This window comes from Aristolochia californica, unplaced genomic scaffold (assembly GCF_029961685.1).
Source record: "Aristolochia californica isolate CCGP_79_NKW_82.1479 unplaced genomic scaffold, dmAriCali1.0.hap1 SCAF_14, whole genome shotgun sequence".
Taxonomy (NCBI): domain Eukaryota; kingdom Viridiplantae; phylum Streptophyta; class Magnoliopsida; order Piperales; family Aristolochiaceae; genus Aristolochia; species Aristolochia californica.
This window is the reverse complement of record NW_027181815.1, coordinates 24,561,180-24,578,835: the sequence shown is the minus strand read 5'-3', so window position 1 is coordinate 24,578,835 and position 17,656 is coordinate 24,561,180. Positions and strand designations below refer to the sequence as shown.

Here is a 17,656-nt window from a genome sequence, read left to right as displayed (position 1 = left end):
CAAACTCGACCCGGCTCGATTCGAAACCACCCCTACTTGTGACTACCAAACCCAAGGTAAAGCGCTGCCACTTGAGGTAACCAATTCGGCTAAGGGGTCCAAGTAACCATAATGGGATAGATAAAGGCCCGGCCATAGCAGCAACAAGACGCCAATCCCTAAGAAAGATTTCCTTTATCTATTAATATTCGCTAATGGGGTTGCCTCAATTGTCCATTAAATTCAAATTAGAAAATTGTATTCAAAATTATAACATCTTGTTAACTATATTAGAAGATACAGTAAGTAGATTGAATCTAAAAAATAACCTTACGAAAGAACAATTCATGAGGTTGAAGAATCTTATCCAATAGTAATCTCCCTATAAATAAAACGACAATTGACCTATGAAATATTTGAACGTTCCATCTCCCAAAATAAGCATCACATTGTTTTCACATTTCTATCCATGTACAAAATGATTCAGGAGACGAACCAGATTGTTTACCCCATTCCCATGTGTACAGGATTGAGCGACCCACCAAAACACTATATACAGACTACAAAACAAACTCTAGCAAAAGACAGTCCTTCCACACAATCTATTCATTCTCAGCCACAGCCTTGTCGATTTCGGTGACATGATCTTTCAGAGTGTTCCACTAGATCACATAAAACAGGAGAATTAGCATTAAAAACAGCTGAATTTGTACAAGGTAAACACGAGTAAAGAAGGCAACCAATGAAAAAATTGAGGCCACAGCCTACCTGATCCAGGGTAAGTGAGATCCCTGGAGAAAGAGGAAAGGCGAAGCAATTAGTGCTTGACAAAAGGAAAAGCATTGTACTTAAGCACATTAAGAAAACCACCATAACAAGTGCCATCATAGTTACCTCATCTAGTTGATATTCTCTAACATTAATCAATTTTCCGAAGAGGATTGATTTATTTAATAGGGTTAATCATCAGAAAGCTGAAAACCAAATAAACAAGACCCTAATGCAGGTTTATGTGTAATTCAGAGCCAAGATCATACACGAACAGAAGCCAACTCTTCAAGTTCTAGATCACCATTTGGTCAGAGACGGAGATGCTGATGAGAGAAGAGTTTCAACCTTTTAACAATGAAACCTTCACAAACTTATACATGGTATCAAATCAACTCAAGATCTTTCCACTCCTTCCAACCATTCAATTTACCCATCACTAAGAATCAACCACTTGATACAACCCATTCTCCATTCTCATCTCACCTCGGAAGTAAAAATTACCTTCATTAGTTAATTCTAATGAAAGATTTCTTAACATCACTGATTTATCTAGCCATATGTCAAAGGAACCTGAAATATAGAACAGCAGAACAAAGATGATGCTTAGATCATCCATTTGATGTTAACGATTCAAAAAATAACAGGCTTAAAAGGTATTGCATCCTTTGAAGACTCTTTTCCCAATGAAAAAGAATTTGAATAAGTTACTAGGGGAAGGTGGCTTGCCAATTTATAGGGGTCCAAGATTATAAGCCCCATTGTATAAAATGACACCACAAGGATGTTATGCCTGAGAAATCTCAGATTTTTGCCATCTCGAGAAGTCTCTGAAAACCGAGTCAACCACTCCTAAAAGTTACCTAAAGTACTTCAAAAGGGATACTGTTATGTGACTATGGGGTCTAAACAGCGTTAGTTCGAGTGTTGAATCAGCCTAGCATAAATAGGTTTAAAGGTCTAACTTTTCAAAATCCCTAGGTCTGGAGTCCTTGGTATAATGGCTAGGCATAAAATGTTTGTCATCAGAGCAAGCATACTTCTCATATTTAGATCCCAAAGGGAGTAACCTGTTGGGTTAAGCATGGTTCCGTCCCAAAATGATTAACCACTTGGAAGACCTATTGTTCAATCTTATAAGTCATTTACATTTCTTAAAGACTTCTCAATGTGGGACTTTTTCCCACTTCACTCTCCCTCACGTCCAAGAGATGAGCTTATGGATGACAGCATGCAATAGCAGCTCCCCAATGCCATCATCAGGCTCGACAATGTTATAGTCAAACTTAAGTAAGGTAGGCCTTCCTTCACTTTGGACGACCACAAAGTAAGGTAATAAAGTGGATTCTCATCTATGTATTTTGTGTAGCAAATCAAATGAACACGCTTATTTAGTTCTTCGCTCCTTGTACTTATTATATAATTTGAAACACATGATAATATTTATAATTTACATACTTATAATATCTTTCTTTACAAGACATAAATATCAAATCGAGGCATTCATTCTATGACATTTTCAACTTTCCCTCCTTTAGTAGGCCTAGTATTTCCAGCAATTGCAACGGTGTCTTTATCTTGATATTCAAAAAAAACAAGATTGCATAAATCTCGCCTCGATGGATTTACAACACCGAAACAACTTGGTTCTTACCTCATGGAGACCATAAAACACAAATATCCTAGGGATCACACACTAGGCCTTCACCCACACACTCAAACTACTTTGATGCCATTGACGAATAGGTATGGAAAAGTCTTACATGACTCTCACAAAAGCCAAAATTAATATGGTAGTCTAAGAAGAGTCTTATGGGAAGGAAGTCTCACAAAAGTGGCTTGAATAAAAAGTGTAGTTATGTTAGTTTTTTATTTATGTTCAATTGTTTAATTGTGTCAAGACTTATCTTTTTTTTTTTTAAATGATACTGAATTTTATTAAGACAAAAGCTCAAACGAGCAGATTACAAAGAGGGGAGGGAAGCCTTCCTAAACAATGAGAGATTGCTGCGAGTTTCCGAATTTGGCCAATTTATCAGCCAAAGAATTGGTTAATCTAGGAATGAGATTCCAATTACAATGAATAGATGACACAATGTCAGCAATACAATCGATGATAGACCAGTGGCACTAAGTGGGAGAGCCATCTTTAGAACACCAGCTGATGATAGTCTTTGAGTCTCATTCAATAAGCCACTTGTCATGGAGACGGTCCTTGAAGATTTGGAGGTCGAATAAAAGAGCACTCACTTCAGTAGTATTTGAGTCAATAATGCCCACCGGCCCAACATAAGATAGAATAAGGTCTCCACTACTATCTTTGAAAATACCACCTGCTCCAGTCTTCCCAGGACAGCGTAAAGCACTTCCATCAAAATTGAGTTTGATGCAGTCGCAAGGGGGAGGATCCCAGGTGGCCATAACCGGAGTCTTGGAGGGGCCCACCATGTGTGCTATCAAACTCCAATTTTCCCGAAGGGTTACCCGATAGAGAGGCAAACTCCTTCCTAGTATGTATCTAGCTCGAGATAAAGCCTACTACATGAGAAGCCATATTGTTCGGGGTGCTAGCCTTGGAGTTGAATCTCTGGTTATTACGCTCGAGCCATAGGCACCATGGGACATGCACAAGACATGCCAAGAGAATTAACCTGCCCAACCTAGGAAGGCAGATCCCCATAACCATCCCATGGGACATGTCAAGACTTATCTTTAAATGTTAGACTTTGGGTGTAACTAAAACATGGACAATTTAATTGTAATTTGATTTAACTTATTTCCTCTATTATAAATAGAAACTCATTATACTCAGTTATAATCAAGTCAATAAATTATTTTTTTTCAAGAAATTCAACATGGTATCAGAGTAGTTTCTGTGAGTTGACTCGTTCAACCGATAGGGAAAATAGAGCACTTATTCATGTGTGATCCTTAAGTTTTTAGTTTTCATTCTTTAAACTTTTAGTTCAGTCCTTCATGGGTTCAGTTAAGAGTTTCCAATTGTTTTGTTGCCCTAAATTTTTGCACTACTATCCTCCTGTCTTTGTTGTTGAACGTCCCCTTTGTTTATCATCTTATTCTTGTTGCTTCTATGCTTGTTGTTGGTACTTCATCTCCTTCTATTTTTTTCTGCCTCATTTTCTGCAGTTTCTTGAGATGCCATGTTGGGACATCTATTGAGGTGCTGTGTTAAGTCAGTAAATATGAGACCCCCTTTGCAAAAAGTTGTTCGAGTCTTGTGCTCACTGTTGTTCCCATTGATAGGGTGCTCCAAGTTTTGAAAATCAACCTTAGCTCAATGTTGCCTGGTAGTCCCTCTCCTCTTAGCCCTTCTGGATTATCGCCATTGATGGGTCTCTCTAGGTAGACTGGTGTATTGGGTGTGGCAGTTGGCAGTGATAGGAAAAGGCACTGACAGTGCCAGTGTAAATGCTTCTGGTTTTTTACTCCCTGAAACTTATTACATTTTATTCTTAGTAAAAAAACTCATAGTCCCAGAGATCATACGCTCATGAAGCCTGCACGAGGAGAATTAGGAAGAAGGTTTCCCCAGCATCTTACTCTTCTTCCTTAGGCAAGAGAAATAGCAGCTTTACAGCAGGCAGGCTCACCACTCCGGTCATGAAGAATTCAATTTTTTTCTAATGTGCTATCCATGTTGAGATCTAATTGATGTCTATCCATGAGTTGATAGACAGGATTCCACGAAACTGTTAATGCGAAAACACAACCGTGGAGGAAAACTGAGAAAACCTAAGTGGGGAAAGAAGCATGTTTAGTGCCTCCGTATGGAGGAAGAACAGGTGAAGAAGCCTCAAGAGTTGGTTTTTTCATGGCATATTACATCACGCCAATCAGCAAGCAGTCCTACTTCGCTTAGGACTTCACATCCACAACGACTCCCTTATTGTTACAGCTGAGGCAAAATTACAGCAGTCTATGGAATCTTGAACCCGTGTTTCTTTCCAACCTCTTCATCCGACTCTGTATGCTGGTTTACTTTTGAATTGGTTTGCATCTCCAGTTCCTTTTCCAATAATGCAGGATGTAGTGGACAGGACATTGGGCCTCATATGAATCTATTTTCAGGAGGATTAGGATAACCATGCTGATGACCATCACTTCTATTATCCTCCCAAGACCCGGTCATTTGGCCTCCAATCTTCTTCAACTCTTATGATTTTTCTCTTGAAAGGCTAAACTGGTTTAGGCATCCGGCTAGTGAATTGAGATAACCCAACAGATTACGGCCTACAACTTTTTTTTTTTTTTTAAAATGATGTATATATTAACAAAGAGAGAACAATACAGAAATCAGGGAGCAAAACCCTAACAACAAGAGATTGGAGGGTCGCTCCTTGCTTGGCAAGCACATCAATTGCCAAATTTGCGGATCCTAGAATGTAAGATCAAATACAAGAAAATTGAGAGGCAATATAAAAAATCTCCTGAAAAGTGTCCCAATGGTTCGAATTTTGCCAATTTATCAGCTATAGAATTGGCTGATCTAGGAACGAGATTCCGATTATAATGAATGGATGTGGCACCAAGGGGGGATGACAATCTTTTGAACACTAGCTGAGGACAGTCTTTGAGTCTCCTTCGAGAAGCAGCTTGCCATGGAGGCGCTTTTTGAAGATTTGGAGGCCGAATAGAAGGGCACTCACTTTAGCAGTATTTGAATCAGCAATGCCCACCGGCCCAGCATAGGATAGAATAAGGTCTCCACTGCTATCTCTGAAAACACCACCAGCTCCAACTGACCTAGGACAACCTAAAGCACTACCATCAAAATTGAGTTTGATGCAGTCGCAAAGGGAGGAGGGGGGGGGGGGAGGGGGGGGGAATCCCAGGTGATCCCGGATTCCTACAGGGGCCCACCATATGTGCGATCAAACCCCAATTTTCCCGAAGGAAAACACATGATAGAGAAGCAAACTCCGTCCCAGATTGTAACCAACTAGAGATAAGGCTCACTGCCTGAGAAGCTATATTATCCGAGGTGCTAGCCTTGGAGTTGAATCTCCGATTATTTCGCTCGAGCCATAGGCACCATGGGACATGCGCAAAGCATGCCAAGAGAATTATCTTGCCCAACCTAGGAAGTCGGATCCCTATAACCATCTCATAGGTGCCAAGAAGATCTTGATATAGCCCCATTTGGAGTCCAATCTTCTAAAATATCTTCATCTAGACTTGCCAAGAAAAATCACAATGTAAGAGAAAATGTTGGACTGTCTCGTTGCACACACCACAAAGGGGACAAGTACGATCGGGGGCTGTGTAGCTTCTTTTATGGAGGTTGTCAGAGGTGAAGATCTGTTCCCTGATGGCCGTCCAAATGAAGAATTTGATTTTACTAGGCACTGAGAGCTTCCATGCCAGGTTTGCCTTGTGCTCATGCATGATATAATCTTGTTTTTTGATATGAGAGTAGGCAGATGCAACTGTGAATCGGTCATTAATGCTGGGCTTCCATGTCAGTTTATCAACTGCATGCTCACGAATAGTAATGCTGCTGAGTCTGGAGAGGAGAGCAAAAAACTAAAGTTTCCTCATCATTTAATCCTCGGCGAAACGTGAGACTCCAAGAGTGATCTCTCCAAGAATCGGCCACTGAGCAAGAGAGGTCTCTCGCCACCCTAGAGAGCCCTGGGAAATCCTTGGAGAGGGGGCGGGGGCCGCACCATTCATCCGACCAAAATAGAAGGGTCCTTCCATTGCCTGTGTGAAAGGAAGTTGCATCTCTGAATATTGGGAGTAGCTTTTGAATTGATTTCCATATCGGGGATAAGAGGCGAGTAGCGCCATCCTCCCTCCACCAGGCATCCGAAGGTTGAAGAGAGAACCTGGCCATATCTCCCAGTAGGCTGTTATGCTTTATGTTGAAATTTCAGATCCATTAGAGCATAAGGGCATTGTTCATCTCCTTCGTAGGCCGGATGCTTAAACTACCCCGATTGCGGGGCATGCAAATATCCTTCCAACTCACCAAATGACATCTGAAGGTGTCCTCTGATCCTCTTCAGAGAAAACACATGCGGATGGCGTCAATCTTGTAGCAAACGGAGGCCGGACAATGCATGAAGGATAATAAATAGTTTGGCAATCCTGCCAAACAAGACTTGAGGAGAGTGAGTCACCCTGTAATAGATAAAAGCTTGCCCCTCCAAGTAGCTAGTCTCTTTTCAAATTTCTCAATAAGGGGAGACCAAAGCATCGCCGAAGGCCGAGAGTCAAAGAGTGAGAGTCCAAGATATGTAACTCGCAAATTTTCCACTGAGCACCCCAAATAGTCAGCCATACCCTAAAGCACAGATAAGTCCATAAGATAGCTTAGGAGGGTTTTTCTTCCAATTAATGTTCTAACCAAAAGCCAATTCAAATAGTCCCAAAATAACACGCAATTTTCGGATCTGATCCATAGTACCAACCCCAAAACAAATGGTATTGTCTGCAAACTGAAGGATCGGCACATCAAAGGCTGCACAGTCTATCGTGGGGAGGAGCCAACGATAGTTTTGACCTAATAGATCAAAGAGGATAGATATTCCACTACCACATTGAAGAGCAACGGGGAAATGGGGTCTCCCTACCTGATTCCCCTGGATCCCTTAAAATACCCGCAAGCCGTTCCATTGAAAAGAATGGAATAGCTTGCAGAGGAGATGCAACTATGAATCCAGAAGCGCTATTTTTCCCTAAATCTCATCTTCCCCAGGAGAGTGTCCAGAAGCTTCCTATTAACTTTGTCAAATTGCTTTCTCGAAATCAAACTTAGGATGAATATGGAGAGCTTTAAAGCCTTAAAATGGTGGATGAGCTTGTGACATGCCATGACTGAATCTAATATATTCCTTCCCTTGATAAAAGCACTATGGCCATGATGAATGACAATAGGGAGAACCACCTTGACGCGATTGGCAAGGAGGCGCGCAAGCACCTTGTAGGCACAGGTGGTGAGACTGATCGGCCGAAAATTAGATGGAAGTTCTGCCCCTTCTTTTTTAGGGATGAGGGCAATAAACGAAGCTCCGATGCTCCTAAATCTGATTCCATGCTGATAGAACAAGTGGACCATGCAGGCAATGTCATCTCTAATGAAGGGCCGACATCGGCGATAGAATTCCTCGTTGAAACCATCCAAACCCGGAGCGCGATCCAAAGGAAGACCTAGAGCAGCTTTGTCAATTTCCTTATTGGAGAAAGAGAGCTCGATGAGACTAACTACAGCCGAAGGAATAGCTTGGAAATGAACCCTTTCGAAGAAAAGGCAGGCTGGCTGGCAATCAGAATATAAATTTGCAAAAAAGTTGACCAGTGAATCTGAAAGAAGGGATCGATCCGAGGTAATCTCACCATTAACGCTGAGCGTGGTGATGCGGTTGGCTCTTCTCCGTGCAGAGGCGACTGTATGGAAGAATTTAGTATTGGCATCCCCATAAGCGAGCCACTTAAATCTTATACGCTACTTCCAGTGCACTAGCTCATTATGAGCGAAGGACTGCATTTGCCCCTGGAGGGCATATCTCTGGGTAACTTCCGAGGAAGAGAGGCTTCTAGATTCCTCCTCAGAGTCAAGAGTGGCAATCTGAGAAGGACGAAGGCTCTCTCGGCTGAGGAAGAGGCCTTTTTCGCACTCGCAGAGGCCCAGGATTGTAGCAACGGCTTCAACATCTTGAGCTTGGCTAGGAAATTTCACCCGCTCGGGCCAACCACGACCATCCTCCCAAAAGGACTGGATAGAGGGGGTCCACCATCCAAGCATTGTTGAATCTGAAAGAGGGGGGAGGGGTGCAACTATCGAAGTGGGTATTTACCATGATTGGCCAATGATCAGAAATGACCCTATTGAGAACTTTGCCTGTGGCATTGCTATATAAGTGGAGCCAGTCGTTGTTGGCTAAGAAGTAGTCTAGCTTGGAGAGGATGGGGGGGCTGCCTGCCATTTGACCAAATGAAGGTCTTCCTAGATAGGGTAATCTCATCAAGATCCCAACTGCAAATAAAGTTTTCAAATAGCCCCATGGAGGTAGTGATTCTCTAGGAGGGCGGGATTTCTCATGCAGAAGCAGGTAACATTGAAATCACCTGCAAGCATCAGAGGAATGGGCCACCTCTAACAAGTCCTCAAAAGGTCATCCCAGAAGAGATGTCTCTCATGGCGTCTAGTAGGACCATACACACCCACAAGGCACCAATGTTCCCCGATCCTTTGTCTCTCAACTTGATTCCAAGGGAGTAAGTGTCACAACAACAATTGAGCACCTCAATGGTATTAGTGTCCCACACCATCAGAATGCCGCCAGCCAATCCAATCGTATCCACAGAAATCCATCCAGGCTCCTTAAGAGGCCACAACTCGTGGATATATCCAAGGGGCAGAGAAGCCGCCTTGGTTTATTGAATAATAGCAACATTTGCCTTGGCAGAGGCAAGAAGGTCCTCAACTGAGGCACGGTGACGCACAAATCCAATTCCACGAACATTCCAAGAGAGAATGATCATTGATCACTAATCTTCTTCTTGAACTTCTCAGACAGGTGATTATCTCCCCAGAGGGGCTCTGTGTAGATGGTGTCGCCAATCCACATCCTTGCCAAGCAGCTCCAATTATCTCAGATAGAGGAACCCACAAAAGAGGAGAAGGCCTTCTTAGTAAGTAGCAAAGTGGACATTTGGCCCGACACACGATCTGCAACTCTCACCACAGATTCACATTTAACATCAAAACGGTTGCAGTTGCTGTCATTCCAAAGGCCACACGGAATAAAAGCAGTACAAGTAGAGAGCATCAGCTTACCCAACCCAGGGAGGGGAATACCAGTGAGCATTTTGCTTATGGTGATCAGATCCGCCAACATACAGAATTGCAGCCCTACCTTGCAAAGGATGGAAGTCCACAATATCCACGAAAAAGAGCACTGAAGCAGGATATGGCTGGTAGATTCATCTTCTGTATTGCAAAAACGACAAAGAGGATCATCAATACAAAGGTGGCCTCTCCGTCTAAGCACATCTGTCGTGAGGATCTTATTTAGGTAGGTACTCCACATGAAGAATTTTATCTTTGGTGGGGCACAAAGGCGCCATGCAAAACATACCTCATGCTCCCTTTGAATTGAGTGTCAGCCATTGATGAATCCATAAGCAGAGGTCACAGAGAAGACACCACTTTTGTCAGGCCACCAAATGATCTTATCGAACGATGAAGACCGCAGGCGAAAGGATTGCAAAGATTCCATCAGCTGACACACCTCCAATGCCTCTGTATTTGAAAGCCCCCTTCGGGGTGCAGGCTCAAACCACCGCTCTCGAAAGCATCAACTACCGATATCTCTCTGCACAGAGAGAAGAAAAAGATTCCTGAATGAGTTTTTTAAAGGTTCCTGCCCTGCCCACCAATCCTCCCAAAATTTTAAGGATCTTCTGTTACCTACATAGAATCTGATGGCCGAGGTAAAAGTAGGAAGAAATAGGTAGAGGGACCTCCAAATTGGCGATAAACATCTTCTATTACCTCCTGAAGTCCACCATGGAGAAGAACAATTGAGCTTATCAATTACTATTTCCTTCCAAAGATTGGAAGAAATGGTGTTGAACTTCCAAATCCACTTTAAGAGCAAAACTTGGTTCATGTCCTTCGATTTCCGAATACCCAATCCCCCATTTGCTTCGGCAAACAAACATCCTCCCATTTGACCAAATGATACTTAAAGGCATCACTCGATCCCCTCCATGAGGCAAGGCATAAAGGATAAGGAGTAGTTTGGGATGCCGACAATACAAGACTTTAGGAGACTGAGCCGAGGGAGGGGGGGGGAGGGAGATATATAGGTGGCTGAGAGGAGGTCTCACTCTATTTCATGATCATATGTCAAGCCCTCTTATCATTGAAGGTAACTCCAAAGAGGTGATCTCTTGGTGTCTTCCCTCTCTGCTAAGTCCCCTTGGCGCCATTGGAAATACCTTTCACAATGTCAAGGATATATCCTCTTTTCTTTCTTGTATTTAAACCCATGTACTGCAGTCAACCAATTCTTTGGCTGACTCACTTGCTAGGAATGGTTTCTCCTTCCAATCTCTTATTGTAATGGACCCCATTCCTGATTCTGTATTATTCCCTTCTTTGTGTTACTCTTTAGTTTCAAAACAAAAAAAACAAACAAACAAAGTAATAGACAATCATGAGAAAAAACTGCATGAGGCATTCAATGAAGAAAGAAATAATATTTTCGCTTTTTGAAAATTGCACTTAGACATCAAGTCCAGATATAGAAGAAGCTTTTGTAATATTCCAAAAAGTAGGTGTACCTAATGACAATCAGCCAAAAATATGCAAACAGGAGGTATACAAGTTCTTAGGCACGGTTTTTTTTACACTTTTTTTCATAGCAAAAAAATGAGGAAAGAACCACTAAGAAAGGATCAGATAGAAGAGGAGCCCATGTGGGTAGATATAAGAATAGGAAAAGAAGAAAGCTTACCAAAAGCAAACAAAACACAAAAATGACTGAAGATATCAAAGCAATCCTTTCTTTTTGAAACTTAGGGACTGTTTGTGTTGTCATAGGCAAAAAGAAAACAACGGTAAAATCATTTGCCCTTTTGACTAATTTTTTCATTGGAAAAAATTCTCTGTGACTGGTTTTCTTGCATTTTTGCCACTATAGGTAACAACGGGAAATTAGTTCTGGTGTTTATATTTATAATAGAAATAAAATAATAAAAAATAAGGTTAAGAGGTAAGTGATTATGAACCACTTTAGTGCTTATTGGTTTATTTTTCCTATAGTATCCTATTGGACCAATAGTAAACTCATTTCCTATCCTTTTTAATATTCTTAAAAGGTAAGAGGAATCAAGTAGAATCGTTCTTGTCCCCAACAATGGCACAAATATTGGAAAATTTTGGTCAACAGGATGATTTTTCTATGACAATTTTTCCTAAACTTTCCTAGTGACACAAGCACACCCTTAGGTCGGACTGATTTTTGAAAACAACTATTTTACCATTCATGAATTACTCTGCTACTTTCCAAAACAATGATTTGGCTTTTTACGTTTACACAGTAATTACTGAAAAAATAAGAAATAAAAGTTATCCTTTCGGTACAAAACAAAAAAATGAGCCACTGCCTGTTGTTTACTCATGAGCCATGAAGAAGCAGACCAAGATACTTCGCCTGGCCATCAAACAAGTGAGGTAAGTAACGAGAAGCAGCAAATGTCTCCAATGCTCGACTGCCCAATGTCACCTACTCTAACTATGAACTAAAGGATGACATATTTAACCGTATAGAAGTACCCCAAGTAAAGGGAAACAAACATTTTCATATTCACAAAAGTTTCTTTTAAACCAAAGCTCAACCAGAATACTGAGATGCAAAAAACACAGTAAAGAAGAACCGTTACCTTTCTTTCCCGGCATTTCCTTTCCATCTTTCGTGTTAAACTCCCGAATATCTACCATGATCTTTCCCTGCCAGCTCCTCACTGAAACTTTCCGATTCTTCGAAATCTGAAAACGAAAAATAAGAAAAGCCACTCAGTTTTGGTGAGCAAATAACACTCATTTCAAATGCTGAAATAATAAATTGAATCCAGTTAGGGCTTTCACAGAAACGGAAGAAAGAGGAGACCTCACAGACGGTAATAGTGTCAGTGTCTTCGGAACCCTTTTTGGCCGCTTTCCTGGGATGCGTTTCGTCATCCGAGTGTCCACTGCCTTTAGCAGTATCGTCGTTGTCTTTCCGCTTTCCCCACCTCGGCATTATATTCGCGCTCTCCCTTCCTACGGGGCTTACAAAGCAAGGAAATCCCAACGAGAGGAGGAAGTGAATAAATCAAATGAACCAGTACAGAGCGTCTGAGCTTTCACTTTTCAGTTCCCAAGACAGTTTGAAAACGAAACCCAGAAAGACCACCGGGAGTTGCTTTTAAGTGACACCAGCTAGTGCTTTGTACGATTGTATCCTGGCCCTTGCTCTTGTGCTTGTGCTTGTGTTTGTGCCTGTGCGGGCGACGTTATCTACCATTTTGGGATGAAGAAGGAAAAGCGCGGGGAACGATTTTTTATTTTTATTGAGAGAGGGTTAGTGTAGTTCTATGTTTGGATTGCACTCAAATTGGAATTCAATTCTTTTGGAAAATGAAGATGATGTCAGTTATTGCGAATAATGGCTAAAAGAAGAGAATTTTGAAAAATGAAATGTCATGAGAAAACCATTCATTTAGTACCTAAGAGCCTTGCATCAATATGCAATTCTCTTTATTTAGACGATGCATACAAATTTTAGGTAAAAAAATTACAAATTTTACACCCTTTAGGAAAAAAATTACAAAGAAACTAGTTCCCTAGCTTATGAATTACAACACTTTCAAACACCCCTTCAAGCTAGAGCATGTACATCTAACCTATCCAACTTGGTATGTAAAGATTCAAATTATTCTTTAATCAAGGCTTTCGTCATGAAGTATCTCAAGTTACCTTCGAACCTCACATAAGGTAAATAGCTTTCCTCCCATGACCGTTTTATCTTATAAAATGATTGTCAACTTCAATATGTGTTGTCTATTCACAAAATATTGGATTATTTGAAATGAAAATTACCTTTTGGTTATCACATGTTGTAACCATATATTTGCCAATCAAGAACCCAAACTTAGTTTAGCATACACTTAACCTAGATCATCTCATGTGCATTGTGGGTCATGATTTGATATTCAATTTCAACACTTGACTTTGATATCACAATTTACTTTTTACTCTTCAATGTGAGAAAATTTCCCCTAACAAATGTACAATAACCACTAGGGTACCTCATGTTTGGATCCAAAATAATTTGCATTTAAAGAGCCTTCAATATCAATGTGAGAGTGGTTCTTATACAATACTCATTTAACTAGTGCACCTTTCAAATATTTCCTTTGTAATCATCTGTGTGCAACTTTATGGGCTTCTCTATAAATTGATGCTCCACTCTTACAACACAAGTAATATTTGGATGAGTAACTATAGCATAAGTACGTTTGCCCACTCGGCAATGATAGCCAGTAATATTTCTAAATGGGATTTACTCATCATGTAAGTTCACATTCATATCCTTAGGCATATCGACTAGCTTGGCTCCTGGTAGTCCTATTTCACTCATGGAATTAATAACATATTTCCTTTGAGAGCGAACAGTATTTAATTTACTTTGTGCCACTTCAATTCCAAGAAAAATATTTCAAGTATCCCAAGTGTTTAGTTTAAAATTTTTGCCTAAAATGTACTTTAATGTCATCAATCTCCTACAGGTTAGCTCCTTAAATGATAATATCATCTACACAAATAATAAAAATAATATTTTCAATAATTCATTCTATAATAAATACCAATTGATCCAATCTACTACTTTTGAAACCAAAGGTCATAACCAATTTGCCAAGAGTTCCAAACCACGCTGATGAGTCTATTTTAGACAATATTTTTCCTTGTTAAAATGACATACTTTACCTATCACCCCTTAATCAACAAACTCTAGAAGTTGCTCCATATTAACTACCTTAGACAAATAGTTATACAAAGGAGCATTATTTACATCAAGTTGATATAAGTTTTACGCTCTTATCATCATCACATAAATTGAAATTCTAATTGAATTAAGTCCAACTAAAGGAGAGAATGTTCAAGGTAGTCATCATTATAAGTTTGAGTATATTCCTTGGCGACTAACTTGGCCTTGCAATACTCAATTTCCCATTGGAATTATGTTTTAATATGAACACTTACGGCCATCCAAAAATATGTTATAGTCTTGTGGGGTCTAATCTTGGGGATTCCGGATTGCCTATTTACTATGGGATAGATTTGATGGCGTAACTTTCTATAATCTATCATCTTAGAGATTTTAATGTATTGGTTGGGTACCTAATATTTGGTATCCAAACCAACTTGTGGGGGTTTACACTGTCTAGAAGACATTTTGATGATTTTATAAATGACTCAAATGAAAGAATGTGAATATGGTTTCATGCAAATCAAATTTTGAGTCAAAACGATCTTCCTCTAGGGAGAAACTTATCATTTGAGTTAAGAAAAGTCATGTTGTACAAAGAAGATATTATCTTGGTTGGATAAGATTCAAGATCCAACTTTTATGTAACAAAGTTTATCTCTAAAGAAAGATATTCGAGTATGGTATTGGGCTCAACAATCAATTTGAAAATCTGAATTTTGTTTTGAGATATAACGAAGCCCAAAGAAGCAAAGGGTAGTCTTGACGGGAGGCTACAAACTGGAGTAGAAATTACATGACTTTGGCTAGCATGGAAGCCTTCTCATATCTGTTAAACCACTTGGAGGCTGTCCTACATGCAACACTTTCATTATATTTTCGGGCATGGAGGGCTGAAGTCCTTCAAGCTTTTCCCCATTTTGAGCAGTCACTAAAGGTTGAGCTTTATTTGTACCCACAAACTGAACTTGTAAAAAGTTCTTCCCAAGATTTTCAATCAAAAGAGTTATCTCAGCCAATGGAGCCACCAATAGATGTCAAAGACAACATCCAGCCATGCTTCACCCTTCCTAAATTCAGCACTATATCCCCAAAGATAATTTCCATGTTTCTTAGATAGAAGGTGCAACTCCAACATTATTCATGATGGTGACTTCACCTCAGCTTCATAGCTCACCAAAGCAACAAAACCAATGGACTTGTCCAGGCTAAGTGTCTTGGTCTTGATCTCCTATCATGTCAATTTGACAACCAGACAATAAGTTGCTTTATTGTTGGTCAACAAGCTGAGCTCCACATGCTAGTTGACACTCAAACCTTGTTGATAAGATCTTTTTCTTGCACACAAAAAAGGCATTAGCAAAGTTCTTATGCACGAGACCATGAGACCACCTATCTCTATTATAGTTGCTTACAACACTGTGTCCATCGTGACTAATGCCTTTTGATGGCCTATGACTCAAGGATAACTCACTTCTCCTTTAAAAGTAGACATATTCAACAATATTGATGCATTGGACAATAGATGTCAACCACACCATTGGTCATATCTGAACCTCAAGGTCAAGGTTTCTCTAGGAAGTGTGGAATGACTAGCCAAATAATACACACATAATTTTGTACAAAAGGTAAGAATGTTAAGGGTCATTAATCTTTAGTAGGGTAAAGTAGTCTTGAAATTCAAGTTAGCTTATGACTTTCTATTTTTAGAATTTAAGTTGATGCTAAAGTTAGTTTAGGACGGTGTCTAAGTTTGCCTAGGGTTAGTTAGTTTCCTTTCCATATTCTATCTACATAATCTCCGACTTTATGAATGCTTTAGAAACTGTGGTATGCTTGGAAAAAAACTTAATTCTCTTCTTAAATTCTCTCATCTCTCTTCTTCCTAAAAATCTCCTCTCTCTAGACAAGTTCTTGCTCTCTCTCTCTCTTTTTCCTTTTCCAACCAAGTTACTCATGACGCCCTACTTCTTGACTCCAAAATTTGGATTTGTAATAGATGAGGACTAAGATTAAGGAAAAGAAAGTGCATCTAAACATTTTGGGAGGTAAAGATCACAAAGGTGTCAAGGAATGTAACACTTGAAAAGGGATACAACTAGCAACCATTAATGATGGCTTGTAATTTATTAGGCAAAATGTAGTCAAGACAACATTATCTTATCAACTGGTCGACTTCAAGTTGCTTGTTCCCTCTCTCTTGTTTTGCCTTCATTGGGCTGGTTGTTTGGACTTTTGAGTGAAGGGTCTCTAACGAAGTTTCTCTCTCTTCTCTATTGGGTTGGTTGAATTCATGCCATTCAAATGGAAGTGTTTTCCTTGATTGTTGTGTTGAACATTCATCTAGGCCATTTAAATGCTACTTTGGATTATTTTTTCATGAGATTTTTTCTTTTTTTCAGTTCAATGATTGTTGCCGGCCCATTTAGACAGTGTGCTTTTTGGCATGAGCTGCTAGCCCTATTTTTCAATGGGCTAGTTAGATGGTTCTTGTCTGATCGAATGGATATGGTGCTAAAATTTTTCTTTGGAGGTTTTGTGCTATCAAGGTATTCTTAATGCACATCATTAGTTAAGTATTTGTTGTCATCAAAATTGTCTATGTCTTGGCGATTTGCTTTTTCTACAATTTACATGAGTTGAATTTTTATATTTGGACAAAAAGAACTTTAATAACTTATTTGTGATAGTTGAATGCTTATAAACTATCCCCTTATAAATGTAAAGTAACCTAAGCCAAATTGAAAGTACCAAAATCTTTCAAGGTCTTGAAAATCTCATCATATGGCTCAAAATGACATACTCGATATTTTTAAATGGTTGTTTGGTAAATCAAGTTGGTTCTTTAACTTTAAATAAGAATTGGAAAAGAATTATTCTTTCACGGCTACACATTAAATGAAGAATTGATTTATTAAAGAAAGGAAGATCATTATACCCCTATATACTAATGAAAGTTGCCTAATGCTAAACAAGATTTTGAGCTCAAACTTTAAAATCCTTAGGTTCTATAGTCAATATAGCTTAAGTAAGTGGATGACTACTTAGGATGCCTCTTTGCCGATTGAGTGGGAGATGCACAAGCTATCACACAAACCAAGCTTAGTACGAGAAAGTGTTTGTTAGAAATGATTGGTATAGGGGAAATTTGGCTCACATGCTTATAAGGTTTACCTTTTTTTTTTTTTTTTATAAAAGCTAGTAATTTGGTGAACAAAGGAGCCAAGAGTTGCTCATGAGCATGATAGACACTCATATTTTTTATAGCCTTTTGGAACCAAATGCTCTTTTGTTTTGGTTCACGGTCAAGACCTTGAGAATCTCATTTCATAGAAAATTGAATCAATTGTTCCTCAAAGTAAAATCTCATTATTTGATTCTTTGTGTGAACCTATAGTTTTGATTAT

At 39.6% G+C, this 17,656-nt stretch overlaps 1 protein-coding gene across 1 annotated transcript; it reads right to left on the bottom strand.

Moving 5' to 3' along the window:
• Nucleotides 1–379: 379 nt before the first annotated feature.
• On the bottom strand, nucleotides 380–12,656 carry LOC137950634 (RNA polymerase II transcriptional coactivator KIWI-like). The gene is made up of 4 exons (XM_068797203.1): nucleotides 12,390–12,656; nucleotides 12,163–12,268; nucleotides 748–770; nucleotides 380–641 (listed from the first exon to the last, which is right to left on the bottom strand). Exons 1-4 carry the CDS (start codon nucleotides 12,519–12,521, stop codon nucleotides 582–584), a joined length of 321 nt encoding a protein of 106 aa, XP_068653304.1. The 5' UTR covers nucleotides 12,522–12,656; the 3' UTR covers nucleotides 380–581.
• Nucleotides 12,657–17,656: the final 5,000 nt, after the last annotated feature.